Source organism: Brienomyrus brachyistius, chromosome 24 (assembly GCF_023856365.1).
Source record: "Brienomyrus brachyistius isolate T26 chromosome 24, BBRACH_0.4, whole genome shotgun sequence".
Lineage (NCBI taxonomy): Eukaryota > Metazoa > Chordata > Actinopteri > Osteoglossiformes > Mormyridae > Brienomyrus > Brienomyrus brachyistius.
The window spans coordinates 2,684,080-2,704,841 of record NC_064556.1 but is presented as its reverse complement, the minus strand read 5'-3'; the positions used below and the strand labels follow the sequence as shown (position 1 = coordinate 2,704,841).

Genomic DNA, 20,762 nt, shown 5'->3' with positions numbered 1-20,762 from the left:
TCCCATACTTTTGCTCCCTGACTTCCTGGGGCGGGGCAGTACCAGGTGACAAGCCCCTCCAATCACCTGCAGTCAACTTCCAACTATATGAAACAGTCTGTCTGGCCCCCAACAGACCAGACCACATGCACAGTTCTGGCATGCCTTACTTCCCTCCCTGTTGCCCCTGTCAGTCTCCCCCACCACCCCCCAACGCTTAGTTTGTTACGTCATAAAGCTACAATAAAGCCTCCTTTCCCTCCTCCCACCCCCCTCGCAGAGATCTGCTCACCGTCTTGACTAGAATCAGTCTGACACTGATCTTGCAGTGCTAAGGCCACTGATCTTGCAGTGCTAAGGCCACTGATCTTGCAGTGCTAAGGCTAACCACTGCTCTTACTGTCACGCACACACAGAGTCGGCTGTGTGACTCAGGTGGAGTTTAGCCCGAGTCTCGCCTTCACCTGGCTGAAGACTAAACCCAAGGAGCAGTTGCTCTCTGGCTGTGATAAAAGTCTGCGGCTTTCGTCTCGGCGGCCTGCAGCGCTCACTTGATTACTGCTCTCTGCAGAAAAATGCTATGACAGGTTATGTTAATGCTTTTACAATAATAATAATTCGCATTATCATTAAAGTTAAGTCTAGCCTTTTGGAGCTGGACATTTAATACTCAAAGGTAAATTGCAAAAGCCCTATAACAGGCAACCTCTGTTGGAGGATCAATGTCAGCCAAGCGACGTGCACCCGGTCTAATGTCCGACATCTGTCAGACTGCAGGTGTTTGCTGGGATCCCGGTGCGGGGAGCGGCAATGGCGTCCTGATCACTCTCTCTGTGATCGACTGGGCATGCCTGAGCCTCTCCCAGGCTGGGTGGGTTTCCCCATCACATGGCTGATGGCAGGGTCTCCCGGGCTCCGCGGACACACTGTTAGTTAGTGGTCATGCATCATGCGTCCTTGTTAATGTCGCCCTGACTGCGGCATGCTGCTACTGTTATCCCATAATGCTGTGCCTCGCTGACCGCACTGGGGGGGGGGGCACATCCATTTCAATAACAAAACAAAAAAAAATAGTACAACAGCATTTAAGCCTTTGGATTCCTGTTTTTGTCATGCAGTAATTAAATAATTATGCGTGACAATCCATGCCAATTGATTTCCCAATTACTTGTACTTTAAAGATGAAAACAAGAAGTATCAGATATCTAATGTTTAAATATGCAAATGTCGCTATAATGAAATACCTGTTCAGTGCTCTGGTGAGAAATAGGAGGGCATGCAAAATGTTGTGCGTCTGTGTGTTGGGCAAATTTCGCTTCGAAATCTGCATAAAGTAGACTAGGCTGTGTGGGCACGAGGCAGGGATTAACCCAGCACAGGGCCCCGAGCCATCACAGCACCTATGTTTTTGCAGTACTTTGACTTCTGTCTGTTAAATTCGGTTGCGTTTTCAGGCGCACCACAGACGCCGTGTGAAGATGCACACCGACACAGGCAGAAACATACATGGAGATATAGTGATGGAGATATAGTGCATTTCGCTTTGAATCTCTAGTTTGAATATCACGGTTTTTCTTATCGCAACCGTTGTTGTCTCCAGCAAACAGCTGAAGCTGGAAATGTGATTTAAAAGGTGGGTTGCTAGCACAGTACAAGGCAGCAATGTGTAAATATTAGTTAGAAAATAATAACATTACGTTTTACATATAGTCTGCTTAAGCAGAACTGACGTGCCATTGGTGAGGAAGGCCGGTGCACAGGAAGCTGCTTCTATATGTTATTTAATCTGGTTATAAAGTATTGCTTGCTAAGCGAGCCAGATTGCAACATGCATATATACGTACACTTAAGGAAACCGCCCAATGTGTCTCCGTCAGCAGCACTAAGTGGAAATCTGCACCGTCTCCATCTGCCAGCTTAAGTTGCGTATTTAGCATTTTATGAGGTTTAAACGTTACCAGGTAGTTTGCGTTTCCTGAAAAAAAATCCTTCAGTGTCCGTTTTAGTTTTTTTTTTTTGTGAAGTCTTTCAAGATTTTAAGTTCGGTCAATTTTTGATTTTTTTTGCTGAGTGCTGTGAAATTCGACCTTGTCACTTTGTGACTGTCACGCTGTTACCGGCAGCGACCGAAGCCTGGCACGCTTTCATACTTCTAAGTATAAAAGTTGTTTATTTAGCATAGCAAAGGGGAAAGGCTTCACTAATTAGTGAATAACGGTCGTCACATGTCAAACATTTTAAGGTAGGAAAACACAAGGAACGTGGGAGGGAGGTAGCGGGTCTGCAGCCTTTCAGACACGTTGGGCAACACAGATGGATGGGACACGGCTGGACTGAAGGACGGACACGGCACATGCCACATGTCAGCTTGGGCATGCAGTAACCCTGCAGACGCACAGAAGAAGGAATGAACATACTGTAGAAATCGTCCATAACGTAGGTTTGACAGCGATCACCGTTATAATCATTTGGGCACCTGATGGGAGGGAAACAGACCACAGGGAGAGGAAGAGAGGGGTGGGGAGACAGTGCGGAGAGAGAGGAAGAGGAGGAGGAGGGAGGGAGAAAGGAGCAGGAGGAAAACGAGAGAGCAGGGATTAGAACAAAGCACCAGCCGAGGAGAAGAGGCGGGGTGGTAGGTGGCGTAGCGCAGCTGCCAGGCGGCACGGAGGCAGGCTGGCCGGCCACGGCTCATCTGGGCCTGGGTGTGTCGCCCTGGGGGGGCGGGGGCTACGGGTGTCAGAGGGAGCCGAGCGACGCTTGGCGTGGACATACTTTTGTAAGGATTGGGCATTTTTAGCCGTAGGGGCTCTGTCTGTAGGCAGCGTGGACCAAAGTATCCGGCGGGGCATCTGAGGGAGGAAAAGGGGACAGTGACACAGACACATGACGTTAATATGCAGCGAGCCCCCACCACCATACCTGGGGGGGGGCAGCACGCTCCGCGGGCGCCCAGTGCTCTCACCTTGGACAAGCGCGTTCCTCCGCTTCCACTCCTGGTTTTTTCAGCGGGGGGGATACAAAAAGCTGCGGGTACTTACCGTAAGTTTAGCCAGCACCTTCCGCCCCCGCCACCCCCCCCCCCCCCCCCGACCCAGAGCAGCAAGCTGGCGGGCCTCCTGAGGCACAGAGAAGCCCGCGGCTGAAAGCAGACACCATATGAGCAGAAAGGGAGGAGGTCACATGAGGTTAGCCTGCTCTCTGATAGCTCTGCTCCTGTGGTACAACCAACCACCACCACAAACATACAACAGCCACGAAAGGATTGAGGAAGAGTTACTGCACTGCAGCTTAGCTAGTTACCTGTAATACTCTGTGATGTAGACATGCACAGCTGGACTGTGAGGGTACCAGCTAGCGGCATGACTGGCATAAGACACTGTGCTTGTGACTGGAAGGTCAGTGGCTCGAATGCCAGGGCTGGGCAGACTGCCGGCACAGCTGGACTCCTTAACAAGGCCCTTAACACCCAACTTCTCCTAGGGGGGCTGCACACTGGCTGACCCTATGCTAGGACCCCCCCCCAAACTCTCACCTGCCTGTGTGTCTCATAGAAAACAAGATGGGACAGGTGAAAAGAACAATTTCCCCACAGGGATCAATAATGTATCATTATTCTATTCAATGCACTGTGTGTTTCTGTGACTCTCGCTCTCAGTTCTCTGTGATTTATGGACAGGAGATGCATGTGGAAAATCACACCAAAAACCTGTTGGTGCTTCACCCTCCAGGCAGGAATCCTCACCCTGTTTGTTTGCTGTTCTGAAGGACTGGAGCGTCACTATCATACCCTACATCTCAGTGTGCTCGGGATTCTGTTGCCGGTTCCCAGTCCTGATCTTCTTCCAGTTTCCATCTCTCCTGCCTGCACTTTCAGCAGCTGCTCATGCAGACCACACACCGGGGCAGCGAGAGCGTCGAACCCGCGCTGGGGTTTAACACCCCTGTAAGGCAGGGGCTTCCTGGGTTAGTGAGCCACGCGTGACGCTGCCCTCTAGCTGCTGAAGCAGCATATTTCACTAAGTTTGTCCCAGAGTGAGCTGAGCTGGAGGAGCATCTTCTGGGAACAGCGAACTGCAGCAAATAACTCGGGCATCTCCGCTTATCCCATTTAGCCCTGTCCCTCCTGCTTCTGCCGCCTCTCTGCAGAATGTAGAGGTTAATGGGGCTCCGCAGCATTAGGATCTGCCCCGGCTGTTTACCCAGGCGAGTCAGGGTTCACGAGTCTCGCTCACGCTTCTGAATTTACTGAGGAACTACAAGAGTCGTACTTGCAAAGCCCAGTGGGGGGGGGGGGGGGGGGGGGAGGGGCAGCGCTCTCCACTTAATCAAAAAAACCCCCCCAGCATTCATTCCCGCTAAAACCTGAACCGATCTGCAGTACCCGCCCCCCCAGAGTACAATGGTCACCCCCTCCGGAATCTGTCTGCCCCCGTCGCACCTGAATTCCTGAACGTTCCAGAAGCCAAAACCAGGCCTTGCCTCCTAACTCCATTATGCTCAGTGCTCCTTGACAGCCAAAAACTATATTACAAAACGCTCATTTTACGTAAACGCATTCGCCTCTTATGCAATTATGCAAAAAAAAAACGAATGTGATGCAGCTATACGTAACCGTGATACCAGACATGACATGCACTGCTGTGTTCGGTTAAGCGGTCATTGAGAGCTGATCTACATACATGCAAATATATATCACATTATGACAGGGAGGGCTGTTCACTATCTACCCTACATATGACAGTGACTCACAGTCTCTTTCAGGAGCCTTTATAAAGTCAAAAACTAAAATATAAAAGTCAGACCTTGGTTTCAGGAACATTATGACAGCATGTATACAGACAACCCCCCCCCCCCCCCACCCCCTTAAGAGCCACATTTCTCCTCTGGGACCATTTCCAAGTCTGAAATGCATCCAGTTAATAAAAAGTGCTGGCTTAGAGCTCCATGTTGGGGTCGCTTATTGACGTGGCCGCCTGCCGCTGGGGGCTTCTTGTGCGTCTAAGTGTTAGGGTGGGGCGGCTGACAAAAAGCGTAAATAAAAGGGTCCCACCGGGATGAGCTCCCCCCAGGGGGAACAGCATTTTAAACACAGAAGCGTCACCTTTGTTCAAGCATCGGAGGAAGACAAGCGAGGGGGGCACAACTATTGTGTCAATGCCCCCCCCCCCCCACCGCCCCCAAAGAGAAAAGTTCCAACAATCAATAGATCATAAAAAACAAAACAAAACAAAGGAACCACATGTCCCCAGCTCCCGGAGGAAACTGAGAACTGTTTGCGGGCAGGAAATGACACCCTGGCTCCGGCATTCAAATAAAAATGGAAATTCTCACGCGAGGTTGTTCCCGTGAATGTCAGGCTCACGGGCCCGTTTCAGGTTTACGAAAAAAAAAAAAAACGTCACGACAAAAAAAAAAGTTCAAAATGTCGTGAGTGGAGTGTTTGCTAACAGAGAAACTCAATTCCCACTAAGATGAGTCGTATGAAGTAATATCATTTTTATCCGATCTGTTAAGTGGGTGATAACAGCACCTCCCGCAGATAACAACACCTCCAAAACCTTGTGGACGATATTAATATTTACTCTGGAGGCATTTTCTCTTCTCTCAGGTTGTGTTACAAATAGGCCTACTGGTTATCCCTACTCACCCTGCATACGTTAATTGAATTTGTACTTAATGGTATTATTTGTTACACACCGTGCGTACGCAACCCGAGGACCGCCTTGCCAATCCTGCGCTGCACGCTCCTGTATCCCCAGAACAGCCTCCTTTATTTGACGCTATCGGCCTGTCGCTAGGATGTCAGTCCACAGGGACTCGAGGGCGCCCCCTGGAGTCCCATTGCGCTGCCTGCGTCCTCTACGGGTAGCAGACTGCTCTACATCCACAATGGACACCTGAGCCTGTAAACCTAGCAGCACCTCAACACAAAATATTATTTGTCTCAAGTATTAAACCCCCCCCCCCTTAGTAACTGGAGAGGATTTAACAGTTAAAATCATTTTGAAATTGTAGCTCAGTATATTACATGGAAATGTGAATGGAAGAATGTGCCCTTAATGTTTTGTATGCTCTGAGCACACATTGCCTTGTCTTGTGGATAAATTATTAGAGGAATACAAGGCCCTCACACCAGTGAAATGTGTGGCTCTCACTGTGTCAAAACGTTTGTCTCTCAGAATCGCGCAGCGCTGAGAGATTTACAGGCAGGAGTTTTCAAGCTGCTACGATCCATCGCTGATATAGCAGCTGTCTGAAGGGGCCTTCTCCCAGACTTCTGTCATAAGCAGACTGGCACATTTAAAAAGCACATCTGCATTTGCAAAATAATTTCATGACAGTTAAAAATGGGGCCATTACGTAATGCGTAATAAAATTAAAAAAAAGGCTTTTAGCAGTGGATGTTTTATACCGATGTCCACACAGATCGTGTGGTGTTCTCCTCCAAACAGACTCTGTGACGTCTGATATAATATGACCCGATGGATACCAAATGTCTGGAACATCTGCACAACTTCGATGTTTGTAAACACAACCTGTCAGCCTCTCCTGGCCACATAACGACCGTTAAACTGACTAATTGTATGCGACCACGGATGTTAACGTCCGGCCAGATTGCGTCTTGGGTTATGACGCTCCTTTCACTTATCGACTCTCCCGCTAGTCGCCTTGCCGTCTTTTTCCCTTCTCCCTCTCGTAAACAAACGCCGTGACACTCGTGACCGGGCAAAAGGACACGATTGTGAGCTGTGCGGTGAGGTAAGCGTCTGCCCGTCCGTTTGCGAGAATGCCGGGACGTCTTAATGACCGTCGTGCGCTGTTCGTTACGCTAATACAGGAAAAGCTAACCCTGAGAACAGACAGCGCTGCGAAAGATTAATCCAAGAGCAGTAGGGCTGTTAAATCCCCCGCGTTTTATAATTAGCACACGCTGTTTAACACGACGTTTTTTGCTATGACTTTCATGGGGATGTATTTTATGTTCTCTCGGCACCAAATTAAGAAATGAAAACGAAGCAGAAACAGCGCGGAATTAAAAGGTGGAGATGGGTGTGCTCGGGGTCGTCCTGGGCGTCTTTCTGCCGCCCGCTCAGAGGGACGTGAGGGCACTCAGCCGGACGCGACGTGCTTCCATACCCAGCTGATAAGAACGTCCTCTGGGTCATTTCTGAGCTTCTGGGGAACTTTATATTTCAAAGTGAAAGACAGAGGTATAAATAAGGGCCTGGCCTGTCAGACGCGCTTGTCCACTGTCGAGTAATACGCCAGGAAGCCAGGACCATATTCAATGAGCCGGCTTTGGGCTACAAATCCCCCCGGGCCCTGACTGCATTATCGGACTTCCTGGATGCATGCCGTCCCATGACTGAATTAGCTGCGGCAATTGACTTATTGCTGCGTCCAATTTGTGCGTCGGCCTTCGGTGGGAGTGACGGGATCCACTGGGCAGAGCGAAGAGGCCTGCTCCCCTCCCACCACCTGCACTGGCTCTGTTTGATATAGTGATTTTCATTGGGGGTAGGAAGGCATGAAGAGCATCTTGCCCCAGCCTGTGTGATGCATGCGATGCCCCCGCTAAAGGAGGGGGGTCCTTAGACCCCCGCTATAAAGGGAGGGTGGCTGGATGATTCCCGGACACCCCTGTCTAGTGACGGGGGTCGCACTTTCCCCCACAGCAAGAAAAAAAAATATCTAGTTTTCCAAAACAAATGAGTTCTATGCCCTTGCTTTAAAAGGCATCTTTATAAATCTGCCCCATTTTCTAGGAACTGAAATGTAAGCACAGACCCTTCACTGTTTACATTGTGGGAGGCCACGTCCGCCATAAATATTTGTCTCTCTGCTAAAGCATCGAGGCAGCCCTCGATTGCCGCTGCAGCCGTCTCGGGAGCCTGCAATATGTTCAATCTCTCTGCTTTTCAGCCGCTGGAGGTGCCCAGAGAAAGGGAGCCCCATGTCTATTACGATGGCGAGACCTGACACAGAGTGTAGCTGCAAACTGAAATAAGAATGAAAGACCCTGTGTTTTCTCTCTCTCTCTCTCTCTCTCTCTCTCTCTCTCTTTCACTCTCTTCTTTCAATGGACTGGCAGTGGGGGGGGCAGCAAAGTGTTACACAGTGGAAAAAAAAAGACGACATGTAAGAGGAGGGCAAGGGAAAAGGTCAGCGTGTAAGAGAGAGGACTAAGCGAAAGTGCGGAGAGGCAGATGGGACATCCAGGAGTATCCGAGAGCATTAATCAAACCTGTGGCGGTATCTGGGTCCAGCAGTCAAAGGTCAGATGACATGATTCCTTGACATGACTTATTACAGTTCTTGCCTTAAAGTTTTGTCTCATTTACATTAAATTACTTCTTTCATTTCGTAACTGACAACCGCGTCGGTAATAGGTTGGCATTCAGTACTCGGAATGACATGAACTATCCAGTGAACATTATGAAACTTGAGGGGGATTACCTTCCAGTGATTTGACTTTCTAGTTAAAATATTACCAGGAACTGAGATTTAAATGTGAGATAAGATAAATTATGACAAAAGGAATTAAGCTGGCCAACCCACAGCCAAAACAGGCACACGCACGCTCTTATAAATATGCATATAAAGTCAATGACGTTACAGCACACTCAAGAATGAAAGCACGAAAGCACACCAAGAAATGGAAAATGTCACTCACTTACTTGCAAGAAAGCTGATTTATACCATGTATGAAGTAACAGTCACCGTCATTCACACAGTAGGCTTTCTCTGTCTCGTTGCATCTTCTGGCGTGACCTGAGCCCGGAGACAGTGTGGTGGTTACTGCAGGAGACAGGAGAGAATGGATATCAGCTCCCGGGGCAGAACGTACCCCAGGGCAGCACACTGCAGCAGCGACGGATTCATATGCACTGAGGAATTAACGCCCCGCAGAGGCACCGGGAGATAAATACGGAAAGTATTACAGTGGCTGTAAAGGTTTGCCAGGTTATTGTTAGAAACGGCGGTGGGGAGGTTTTTGGACCCTTGCTGGGCAGCGCGTCGGAGACAGATCATCCTTCACCTGCAGTGGAGACACGGTGCTTACCAGCAATGACATCCAAACTGATGCAGGTCAGCCCATACTGTCTGCAGCACATGGGGGGTGGGGTTCAACCATTACCGCTGTCACATCCTTCTACAGGATCTTACATGTGACGCTTCATCTTACTGCTCCCATCTCTCACAGAATGTGACACAGGACACGCGGCTCGTCACCCACACGCAGCACACAGCGACTGCTACGTTCAGAATAAAAGTCCCAGAAAATAAGCGGAAAAGCACTGGAACCATTATAGAAATTACAGAAATCCGTAGAAATTAATGACACATGGACAATAGGACTTTTATTCATTATCTAACAGATTACAATAGGACAATATTATCGGAACGGGGCAAAATGATTAAATATGATTTAATTGCTGTTGTTCCTGTCCGTTGCTACTCATACAAGATGGGGGGAGGGCGGTAGGGGGCATCCCATAGGGGCTGGTGCCAAGTGAGTTGTCAAACCCATGGACGTCAGACTGTCCTGTGATGGAAGTCAAAAAAATTTGCCATCCCTCTATGAACAACACATTCACTTAATATAATGAGGTATACTGAGTGGTACAGTAGCGGATGCAGTAAAATACATTACTTAGGTGGGACACCCCTGTTAGCAGGCTAGCTTTCCCTAACCAACCGCTAGAGACTCCCCTGTTAGCAGGCTAGCTTTCGCTAACCAGCAGCTAGGGACACCCCTGTTAGCAGGCTAGCTTTCGCTAACCAGCCGCTAGGGACACCCCTGTTAGCAGGCTAGCTTTCGCTAACCAGCCGCTAGGGTTACCCCGGCTGTGACATGAGAAGATGGGGAAGTCACATGCAAATTAAACAGCGTCATAAATTAAAAGGCGTGAGCGCTGCACTGATTTGAGTCATGCTGAGTGGATGATCACGCCTCTAATTAGAGTCATACCTGAAGACATATAGAAAGATCTTTAACATTAAACTGCTCTATAAGCCATAAATACAAGAGGAACAATCCTAACTACAGTATTACTGTTGTGAAAACTAATGCCACCATGATTATAATGCAACAATATTACCCAACGATAATATTACGAACAATAACTATTACTAGCAATAACTATTTAATTACTACTACTATTACCACTACTACTACTAATAATAATAATAATTGCTTAGATTGAGTATCAATTGGTGAATAAGCTCACTGTGAGATTTATTTTCAATAAATATATATTTTTTTAATAGAAACCACAAAAAGCACATTAAAGATTATTTGAAACTGCTGAAATTTAATATGGTGAATTTATTGTTTTCTTAAAAAAAACACTAATAATTATGCATAAAAACTTACACTGAGTGTGCTTTAACAAATCCTGTTGTGTTAAGCATTTAAATTGAAATGGAACTGCAGAGCTGTTTACCTCCGTAATATCCTGCTTACTGTGCTACTGAACGGGGCTCTGCTTTGGGTAACTTTTCCATTTCATTAATCTTACATGAGTTCGCGGCACAAATGGAAATTGAATTTACCTCCGACTTCTGTCCTAATATCTGATCGCAGGACAACGTGACATAAGTGAGCAAACATATGACCTTTGTCGGCTTTCCTGTCTTGCGCTGCAGGTTTATGTGTGAAATCAGCACAATCAGCCAGTGAAGGAAAGGCAAGAAGAGCACAGTCATACAGTTCCAGGAGCCAGTGATGGGGGACAGGAGTACCCACAATGCTTTGAGGCATTGACCGCTGTGCCAGGTGACGGCTCTATGGCTTCTGCAAGTGGTAAGAACTAGTTTCCCATGAACCACCTTTTAACCAGATCAAGATTAAAGGTTGAAGACCTTTGTGCGATGTTTGCAGAGTTTACCGTGCAGAGGGTGTGGTCTCAGGAGGGAGAGTCAGGTGACTAGGCTTGGAGTCTCATTACTTCTGCCTGCATCCAGTGACACTGTCCAAGGAAAAGGTACAACCCCCCATGTCTGCCAGCCTGCTGCACACCACAGCAAACAGAAGCCCTCCTGCCTAGTTTCCAATTCCTGTTTCCTTACAGTGCCCTGTCTGTTCCTGGGCCCATATCACACCTCACACATACCCGCACATGACGGTCCCGTCCGTGGCTGTAAGTCGCCGTCAACGTGAGCATTTTCAATAAAACGAAGCACTCTGTGAATTGCCCTCTGATGTACTCAGTCTCGGTGGAATTACTTCACCGAGATGAGCGATAGCTCTTTTAACTGAAAGTCTATATTTTGGCCGCACAGATAGAAAAAGGACATCCTTGGACACCTGCTGTAGATCAGCTGAGACAGATGTTGAACTCTCCACCTAGAGCAGGCTGATCATAGACTGGGGCTTGCAAGCTTGCTGTTTTCTGCACTTCTTTTTTCCGTTTTCCCACCATAAATCTGCGATTCGATGACATCATGCCGAAACCTCTGTACCACATGAGTGTGCTACTGGTTACACTCAAGGCAGAATAACCTGAAGGGCATCCATTGTAAGCATCGGAATAATCATGTTTTAATTTGACCGGCTTGTAACAATACTACATTTTTTCCTTTCAAAGCACAGCAATTTATAATAAGCTCAAATAATGACAAAATTATTTATAAATCATTCTATATATATATATATATATATATATATATATATATATATATATATATATATATATATATATATATATATATATATGGCAGGATTTTTGAATAGGATGCGTATAGTGTGTATCTCTTAAGTGAGTTTTACATTTTAAAAACATAATTACAGAGGTCTGCAGTCACGACACCTGTGTAAAGCTGAAATCGCCGATATCTTTATTAGACTGACAGCTTACAGCCCAAAATGAGGATTTATACGGTTCTCCTGTAGGCAGGATGCTACTTCCAAAGCTTGATTCATAAATAAACATCAGTAAATTGGTCTATCATTCAGGAACCTTCAACTAACAGCATTCCGGTGTGCTCCTGTGAGGCGAACATCCTGGGCATCAAGAGTAGCTGTCCTGAATTTTTTTTTTTTAAAAATCGTGCATTTTTTAACTATAGAGTGATAGCCCTTAGCGCATTAACTGCATATACACTGTGTCAGAAGCCAAGCATCCACGCGGCCTACAGGAAAATATGCAAATCCCTCGAAACAGAAGGTGACAGGTCACGATGAGTAATACCCAAAATGGGCACATAAACATCTCGCTGTTTCCTACCGACGGCACTCCATAACCCCGGCGTTATTTTCCATTTACGTTCCGCGTTATACTAAATGCAAATGCGAATGCTGTGATTAATCTGGGAGCGAACCACTGGCATGGGCAGAATTTCACTTAAGCAAATGCAACATGTCATTTATTTAACCCGGCACTTCCTCCGCTCTGCTGTTTGTCATATAATTCTATTGACTTCATAAAGGCAACTTCTTCTGTTTATTCAGGCCGTGACAGCACACTGAAGTGCACATGCACACTTGTTTTTCACGTTTAAATGTACACTATTGGTTCGGGGCTTGTGCATTTTCCCAGATTTTCTCTCTTTTTTTTTTTGTCGTCACCACCTGTATGCCTGCAGAAAAACCCAGCTAATAGCTGCTTTATCTGTTCCCACCAATTCCCACCAAAGCGCTTTGTTTCCTGTCACAGATAAGTGCCCAAATGGTGGACGGGCTCAGGCAGTAACTGACGGAGGCCCATCGGAGTGGCGGATCCACTTGAGGGCTAGCTAGCTGGCAGGCCGTGATGTATTTAAACTGCTCGTCTCTCAGTAGGATAACGACGATTTGTCCTGCTGCTGCGGGATTCCCTGTCACGACTGAGTACGTCTTCATTTGATGCCACCTGTTTAAACGTACGCGATATGGCCAGATGTTTCATATGGATTCGAGTTTGATGACCATGTCCGTACGACAGACCGGAAGAGAAATGCTACGCGCCAAGACCCCCGGTCTTCTGAACCTTACATAATAATTACTTGGCACTCCGAATTGCCAACGTTGGACTTACAACTCAATCAGTCACTGATGATACAGGGGGCCAAAGCATAGTGACGCCAGTGGTTTGCCATCGTAAATACGTGTGTGTGTGTGTGTGTGTGTGTGTGTTTAACAGGAGCAGCAGAGGTGCAGGCACTGAGGCAGCTGAGCGGTCACACTTGGCATGATTGAGAGGGAGTGCTGCTTGTCAAAGACGGTGCTTTGCACGGCCATATAAGCAAATGGAAATTTTTGCCGAGCCTCCGCCAGCTGCCCCCGAAGCCTCGAGAGAATGACTCAGCCCTCATTTTACTAACCCCCCCCCCCCCCACCCTCACCCCTCCTCCAGAGCAAAGAACTCCCCACACTCCAGGTTCCTTCAATGCGCACTTGTCCGTATTTCACGTCTCTATTACCTCTGAGAGCCTTTCGGGGTCAGTCGGGTTACAATCTATTCTAAACCCTGAAGAACTATTCCCGTCGACGGGGAACTCCAGCTCCTCCCTGCCTTGGCCTTCTCTGGGAGAACTGGCAAAGCTGGTCTGCTGCTTCTGCCATGTCATATGCTGTGAGAGTTCCCATTATTATAATGATATTTCACCCACTTGGTTAGAAATGGTGCTACAGGACCAGTGGGATATCAAATAGGCTCACTGTGTGATGCGCAAAAGTCTTACTGAGCATGTGCGATGGCGCACTAAGGGACACTTTGAAGGCGTTTGTAGAAAATGTAAATTAAAAGTGACTATTACACCTTCTCAGCTCTTGTTTATTCGGCCTTTTTAAGCTGAACTTTTACTGAATAAAGCTGTCTGGCGTGGTAACGCCGGTGGGTGGTGTCGTCACTGTAAACCTCTGAGGGTGGGGGGCTCTGTCTGTGTGGAGATTGCATGTTCTCCCCATTGTGTTTGGGTTCCTCGGGGTATGCTGGTGTCCACCTACAGTTAAAAAACGTACAACTAGGACATCCTGTTGGGGACAGTCCCCAGCCTGACGCATCCTGGCATAACTCAAAGTTCACCGAGACACTTCTGGATAAGCGGTTGGCAGACAGATGTGTGGAGGCGTTCATAAATGAGGAAATGCCATTGCCTTCACATAACCCCTAAAAACATTTATGGTCTACATTGTAAACATAGTCCTTGTAACTCCTAATACTACAAAAATACATTTTGGAATATTTCTAAGTGATCGCTCATTTAATACTGGCTGTGACAATCAGGGGTTCATCCCTTAAGGCACGTACAACAAAACCGCACAGTAAGGATGTGTAAGTTTACCTTGTGTCTGGTTGCAGGAAGAGCTCTGCAGAAAGGTGTGCTGGATGGCAGGCTGCTCATTAGCATAGAAAGACATAAACAGCGACAGTGGCCTTTAGAAACTTAAACCTAAAACGAATGACTCAGAACTAATGTGACTGCAAAAACCAAAGCAAACTCAAACAACAGCTGGAAAATGTTAAACTGAAACCAAATGTTAACCCAACGTGTGTGAGAGAGCAAGGCGACGCATCACTACTACGATTCTGCCTCTTCAGGCCAGCTGGCTCTTTATACTATCTGCATTTAGGTAAGCTGAAGTAGGGCCAGCTGGTCTTCATCAGTGAAAGTAGTTTGTGCGATGCAGGAAATCAGGTGTTTCCTTAGGCCTCATCTATAGGTCCAGGTCTTGATCACTCCAAATATGAACCTAATATCTTCGTAATATGGATAGAATCTGGAGTATCTAGAAGAATTCCTTGAAGACTCTGCACAGACAGCCCTGGGGCCAATTAGCACAGCTTCTGATCCTTTGTTTGCTGTTCTGTTGCATGCTACTGTTTAGATGAAGCTGCCAGTGATTCCACTACGCAGAAGCTCTGTGCTTCCCCCAACAGCACAGCATGACAGTGAACCAACAAGTTTTTTGTTCCTTATGTCATCAGCTTGCCAAGAAATTCAGAGCAATTAATCCTCCACGGCAAAGGGACTGAAGATGATGGAGAAGAGCAGAAAAGGCCATCTGGGAACTCCGATAAACAAACTGCCTTTCACCACCAGCTAAGGTTTCTAGATTTTTTAAGCAAAAGCGAAAGAGCATCTGTGCTTGGTGAGGCGTTTGGAGAAGTACTTCCTCTCTGGGTTAATGTTTAGGATTTGCAACAGAAAACACACGACACTTACGAAGGCCTCGGCAGCTTTGGGAATATAGCATAAACACAGTGTAGGTCCAAGTCAGTGATCCCTAGAAGAGCACAGCTAGACAATCATCATTTCAAAGCTCATTTAAAGTAATTTCTGGAGCAAATGTCGAGAATTCAAGTGTTCTCCTCAATGTTCCTCAAGAGCAAATCATATTTCCTGGATGATTTCTCCAAACTATCAAAATTCAGGATTGAATATCCAAACAAATTAGAGAAAAACACGAGAATGTTATGGTGACTCCTTACATGTGATGCACTCAGACGTCTGTTCTATCAGTAAAGAAGACTTCTTCTACAGAACGGAAGCTGTAAGTGGGTGCACAGATTTATGAATTTTAACAGCGTTCATAGAGATTACTTGGCACCAGGTCTGACATCTGAATGGAGCTTTTAGCCTGCGTAGGCCTGCGATGGTGCTTCTGTAGAAGACGTGTGAGGTCTTCCAGGGAACATGCATTCAGGACAGGTAGGCACAGCGGCTTTGGCCAAAGCTCCACTGAGCAGAGGCCCAGTGGCATCACGAAGACACACCGTGCGTGACACCATCTGAGCACCGGCACATAAACACAGGGGAGTTTACATCGTCTAAAATGTGTCACACTCCTGGAAGTTTGTGTTGAGCGGCTAACATCTGGTCCCTCGTGAAGTAACCCTCGCAGCGGCACAATTTAAAATCGAGGCAAAAAGCCAGATAGGAAAAAATATAAACTTCTCCGTGACTTGAGTTGGGACATGTAAGCAAATGTTATTAAACATAATAAACTAAAACCACCTTCCAAGAGAAAAGCCATTACTGGCAGCAAATAAAATAGACCTTTGAAGTCAAAATATAAACGATCAGACAACTTGGGCAGGTCTTATTCTTTTTTTGTTTTATTAACGCGTGTTTTAAGATGCTTCCCCATATTCTTCCCATGCGGCATATGTGCCTGGTCTTGCCTGATAGAGTCATGGAGTGAAACCATGGGGAAAATATCAAAGGGCACGCAGCGATTGTGCAATGGGCCACACAAGTAAACACTTACGTAAGGCGGGCAGGTTGTGGATGTTTGTTTGTGTGCGTGGGAGAGGGCTGGAGGGCAGGCAAAGGTGTCAGGGAAGTCAGAGAAAGCTGCAGTCTTATGTGTGCTGAGTTTAAGGGAGACTGTGAGACTCGGCGCACCCTCTGTTTAATGGCCCAGTAAAAAGAACACGGGTTTAAGGGTCTTCCCCCTCCTTGTGCTCAGAAATGTCAGAGCGCTAAACTCCCCTCTCCACCCAACATCCATATGGATCTTTAAAGACCTTAGCCTTTCCCTGCTCTCTTGGCCACATCCTCTCCCCTCCGGGGGGGCAGGAAACAGTGAAGTCAGCACCTCCATCACAGGCCCTAGCACTGGCATCTGTAGGTTGCATATGTCTTTTGAAGAGCTGGGCGGGAACTGAACTGAGCTGTCTGATCCGATGAGGCAGGACTCCCTGCAGTGGCATTTGCAAGACCTGTATATCCTGGAAGAACCAATCATGGATCTGTGGGAGCAACCGTCCTCTGAGCTCGATATAACCAGAGCTTACAGAAGCTTGTTCCCAGCTTATTGGCTTTTGTTTGCATGCAGCTTGCATAACGGTTTTGTCCAGCTCACTGGACCTTCGTATGTTTCTACGGCGTTAAATCATTTTTACAAAAATTATGGTCAAATACATCAAAATCCTCAAGTCACAGAAGAAAAGTCCTAACCCCCTTTCGTGAAGCCATGAACATTGCGTTTCTCCAAACTCCTAAATAAAATTAACTACAAGTATAATCAACCCAAGATCTGTTACGGTGAAACCAGATGTTAACAACTAACAGGAATCAGTCCCACAGTTGTTTGTGGCTGACATGTGTATGAATCCTGCACTGTGTAATCTTGTAATCTTTCAGCCAGAGAAGAACTCTGGACAGTGTTGGGTTGGAACATGAACACCCATTGCTGCGTGCTCTGCTACAGATACGCTCTGCAAATGCAACCCCCCCACCACCATGTGTTTCCTCCCTTTCATAGGATTGTTTACCTTTCCCAGTCCTTCAGATGCACCCTAACCTCCACACATGGATGACCCGAGTCTACCTGAATGCGCTTAGATAACCAAAGGCCTTGTCCTCCAATCTAGAGATTTCTAAATTACTATTCTCAATGAAACATTTCAAGATATCGACTACATGCCCCTCTAAAGAGACACGGGTCACACAGCTGTTACACATGCAAAGCTGTTACACGGCATGACAAGAGACACATATCAAGCACGTGTTCCACTTAAGGATGCTACACCTTAAAGGCACTGTGGCAACCTCGTTTTATTACACGTTAATAATCTCACTATCTATAATCTCCAGTTTTTCTGGAGTTGCCACGGGTTATAGGCAGTGAGGAACAAGCTCTGAAACTTCAACCTCGACGTGGTCTGGAAAATTACTCCAGGTGGCGAAATTCCAAAGCGAACTTCTGTTTTTTATCCTCTGATGATTTATCTTTGCTGCCACATATCGTGTATATATTAAATTTGGATTGTCTCTAATAAAGCCGAGCACGGCACTCGCGTAAGAGGCTACCACGCCTGCCACGACCTTCATAATGACGCCTGTCATTATAATTTATTTAATTTTTTTTTCAGCAATCACACTTATTGAGAGTGATTTACATTCGTTTACGAATAATACGGCGCCTGTGATTCCTGAGAAACATAAATGAAAAAAATTAAATTGCGGGGGCGGGTACTATCAGCTGTGAGCGTGTGCTGCCGAAAGCGCGCTGTGCCTTTCACCTGTACACACATCCATCCAAGTTCATTTCAGGCAGAAAGACAGATCCAGTCTTGAACAAGTCCTGAAGCAACAATACAAATTGAAGGGAGAGTTGCCAAGTGTAACCAGAAAAGTAAGCAACCGCATCCAAAAAAACAATGAGCCTGACACGGTGTAGTAACTCTTCTGTTATCGATAACCATTTATCCGGAAAGCTCTGCAGGTACCCAATGCAAATCCCGCACCGCATGGGGCAGGACGATGGCACGTTCTGGAACGGATTCAACGCAGGATGTTTACACAGGCAAAAATAAAACGATTAACTGACATCGACACACCTGAAGGACAACATGAATGGCATGTGGGAACAAGGGTACAAAAGAGAGTTTGATATTGTGGGTCATTTTTGTCGGTGGGACGCCAAATGAAGCCAAATTAAATATTGCCACGCCTGCCGCCCCCCCCGGTTGCTACTCTCCTGTATGTGAGGTGATATTAAAGAACGATGGGAATATGGCGCATGCCGAAATGAAGTTGGCGTCAAACATGAATCCAGCAAAAGTGATACCCGATCAGCCACTACTGATGCCTCAGATTTAGCCTGGTCATGCACACATCCACAGGCTCTCGTAAGACTTATTGCTCTGAAAGTCAATGACCAATAAATTGATTACATATTCTTCACAAATAATCCGTGAATTAGTTTACCGAGGTATGTTTGTGATGGAGTAGATGGAGAATGTTAGAAACCTAGAAATGTTGAGACCATGATATTCCATTCATGGGGATGTAGGTCATTTACCCAATGGAGTAAGAAAAGGACGCAGTTATGGATGTATGCATGTTCCCACAAGGCAGACACACCTGCTTCACACAATGGACCTTCCCCCACTTACAGTGTGCCTGGCCTCCTTCTTGACAAGGTTAATTCCTCTGAAAAAAATACACATGTTTATTTCGGAAGGAATATAGATTTTGCCTTTGGTTGCTGACCTTGTGTTCTTTGTTCTGAGCTACCGCAAGACGGTCTAAATGAAGGCTCTCAGAAAGGAGTTTTTCCAGCCCACTGTAAATAGAGGATTATTCAGGGGAAGGGGGGGGCGGGTTGTTCGTTTCAGTGGTGGGCATAAATTTCCCAGAGGGATGGCCTGTCGAGGAGGAATCTGGACACAACGGCACCTGCTTCTCAAACGCGGGGCAGTCGATGACATCGATACCCTAACAGGTACGTCAAATTCAGCCGTGACGTCCAAATACGAGTGGTTCTGAGCGGCATATTTAATGTGGAGACGCTCACCTTACACAGTGTGGGTGCGGTGCTTCAACACTCAGGCTGCTGACCTCACCTAGGCTATGGGGCTCACATTACAAGAGAGCGCCCCCTGGAGGGTCTGTCACTGAGAACACCTGTGTGGCTGCAGTAACAGATAAAAACCCAGAAAAAATATCACACCAATATAAACAATGATTACTTAGAAATATATTAAACTTATCACAAAATAAAAAGATTTTTCTTTTAATTAACAAGTACTGCAAAATATTAAATTAAAAAAATAATATCATTATGAAGATCATGTTTTTAGTAATGTATAAACACATTCACAATACATTCTAATGCATTCATAATGCATTATGAACATGGCTATAAGCAGGGATGGACATAACTGGTACGGAAGTACGCATTCACCTTTAAAAGCGATAAGTACGGCAATCCGTTGTTGTAACACCGTGAATTTTATGTGCATTTGCATCGATATGACAAGAAATTATAGTGCATTTTAACTTTTATATGCCAATTCATACTTCACTTGCGGTATAGAGGTTAAAATGCACGGTAATTTCTTGGCATATCGGCGCAAATGCACATAACATATGTACGTATTTGCGCTGTTACGTTAATCAATTGCCGCACGTATCGATTTTAAAGGTGAATGCGTACTTGCGTACCAGTTATGTCAATCCCTGCTTAAGAAGCTCTCATATATATTGCACTATTATTTGTTATTAATGTGTTCATAAATTACTAAAAACATGGCCTTAAGTAAAGTGTTACCAAAATAATGTTTACAGAATTATAAATTCGTGTTTGTGATGTGTAATATTTTGATATGTTACATCAAAAAAAAAATTAGCGTAGAATCATGTAGCAGGAATAAAGACTAAAAAAATATGTAAACTGACTAAACACCGTGAAAATCTAAATTGATCGTTTTATTTTATTACAGTTTTGAGTGTTTACATTTTAATATCCCAAAATAATATCTAAAAGAAAAAGGCATAAATATCAGACAGATGAAATGAACACACGGCAGGTGTGTCTTACAGACTTCCATCAACAAAAAAAGGCACATTTCCCAGGATGAGTAGCAGGACGGTTAAAAGAGTTTTTAAATATTAGCTGCAGAATAATTTAATGCTACACACAAAAACACTATATATAGATATAAGCCTTGTTGTTATTCACCGATACATTCGTCTGAGGCCCCGAACTTCCACAACGGCATGCGCTTCTTAGAGTGCGATTAGGAAGGGTGACTGCTTGCAGAGTTTAGAAAATGTGTCCATTTTTACTGAAGCAATTAGTTTTTTTTTCCCTCAGTTGGAGTTCGTTTCCGCAGATTCCGCATCCACACACAAATGTGAAACCAAAGCCGCCTACCTGCGGTCCTTGAAAATTATTTGCATTATCAGTCATTGGTATCAGGATTGACGATTATTAGACAAATTCCGATTTCCCAATAAACATAAAATACACACGAAAGAGTGGGAAGCACTGGCAGTAGCTGTAAGCTAGGAATTTGGCGTCTAATGCCAGATGAACATATCATCCTGTGATCTGCCTTTGG

The 20,762-nt window shown here is 45.9% G+C and overlaps 1 protein-coding gene and 1 long non-coding RNA gene across 8 annotated transcripts in view; one reads left to right on the top strand and one right to left on the bottom strand.

The window, feature by feature from the left end:
- nrg2a (neuregulin 2a) overlaps positions 1-20,762 on the bottom strand; it is an 89,948-nt gene that overhangs the window by 12,758 nt on the left and 56,428 nt on the right. For 3 of the 4 annotated variants that reach the window (XM_048994923.1, XM_048994925.1, XM_048994926.1), the window contains exons 4-5: positions 8,661-8,781; positions 2,397-2,455 (exon numbers count right to left, since the gene is read on the bottom strand). In XM_048994923.1, the coding sequence (XP_048850880.1) occupies positions 2,397-2,455; positions 8,661-8,781 (180 nt within the window). Of the gene's footprint in view, positions 1-2,396; positions 2,456-2,754; positions 2,832-8,660; positions 8,782-20,762 lie in introns of all 4 variants that reach the window. The other variant, XM_048994924.1, reaches the window with a different exon arrangement.
- Positions 6,556-13,279, top strand: LOC125719994 (uncharacterized). 4 transcript variants are annotated; one of them, XR_007385316.1, is made up of 5 exons: positions 6,556-6,741; positions 8,075-9,072; positions 10,633-10,789; positions 10,868-11,126; positions 11,269-13,279. It is a non-coding gene; the product is annotated as an uncharacterized LOC125719994 (long non-coding RNA). The 4 variants fall into 4 exon arrangements; XR_007385314.1 differs by having other exon boundaries at positions 8,075-8,258; positions 10,868-13,279; XR_007385313.1 differs by having other exon boundaries at positions 10,868-13,279.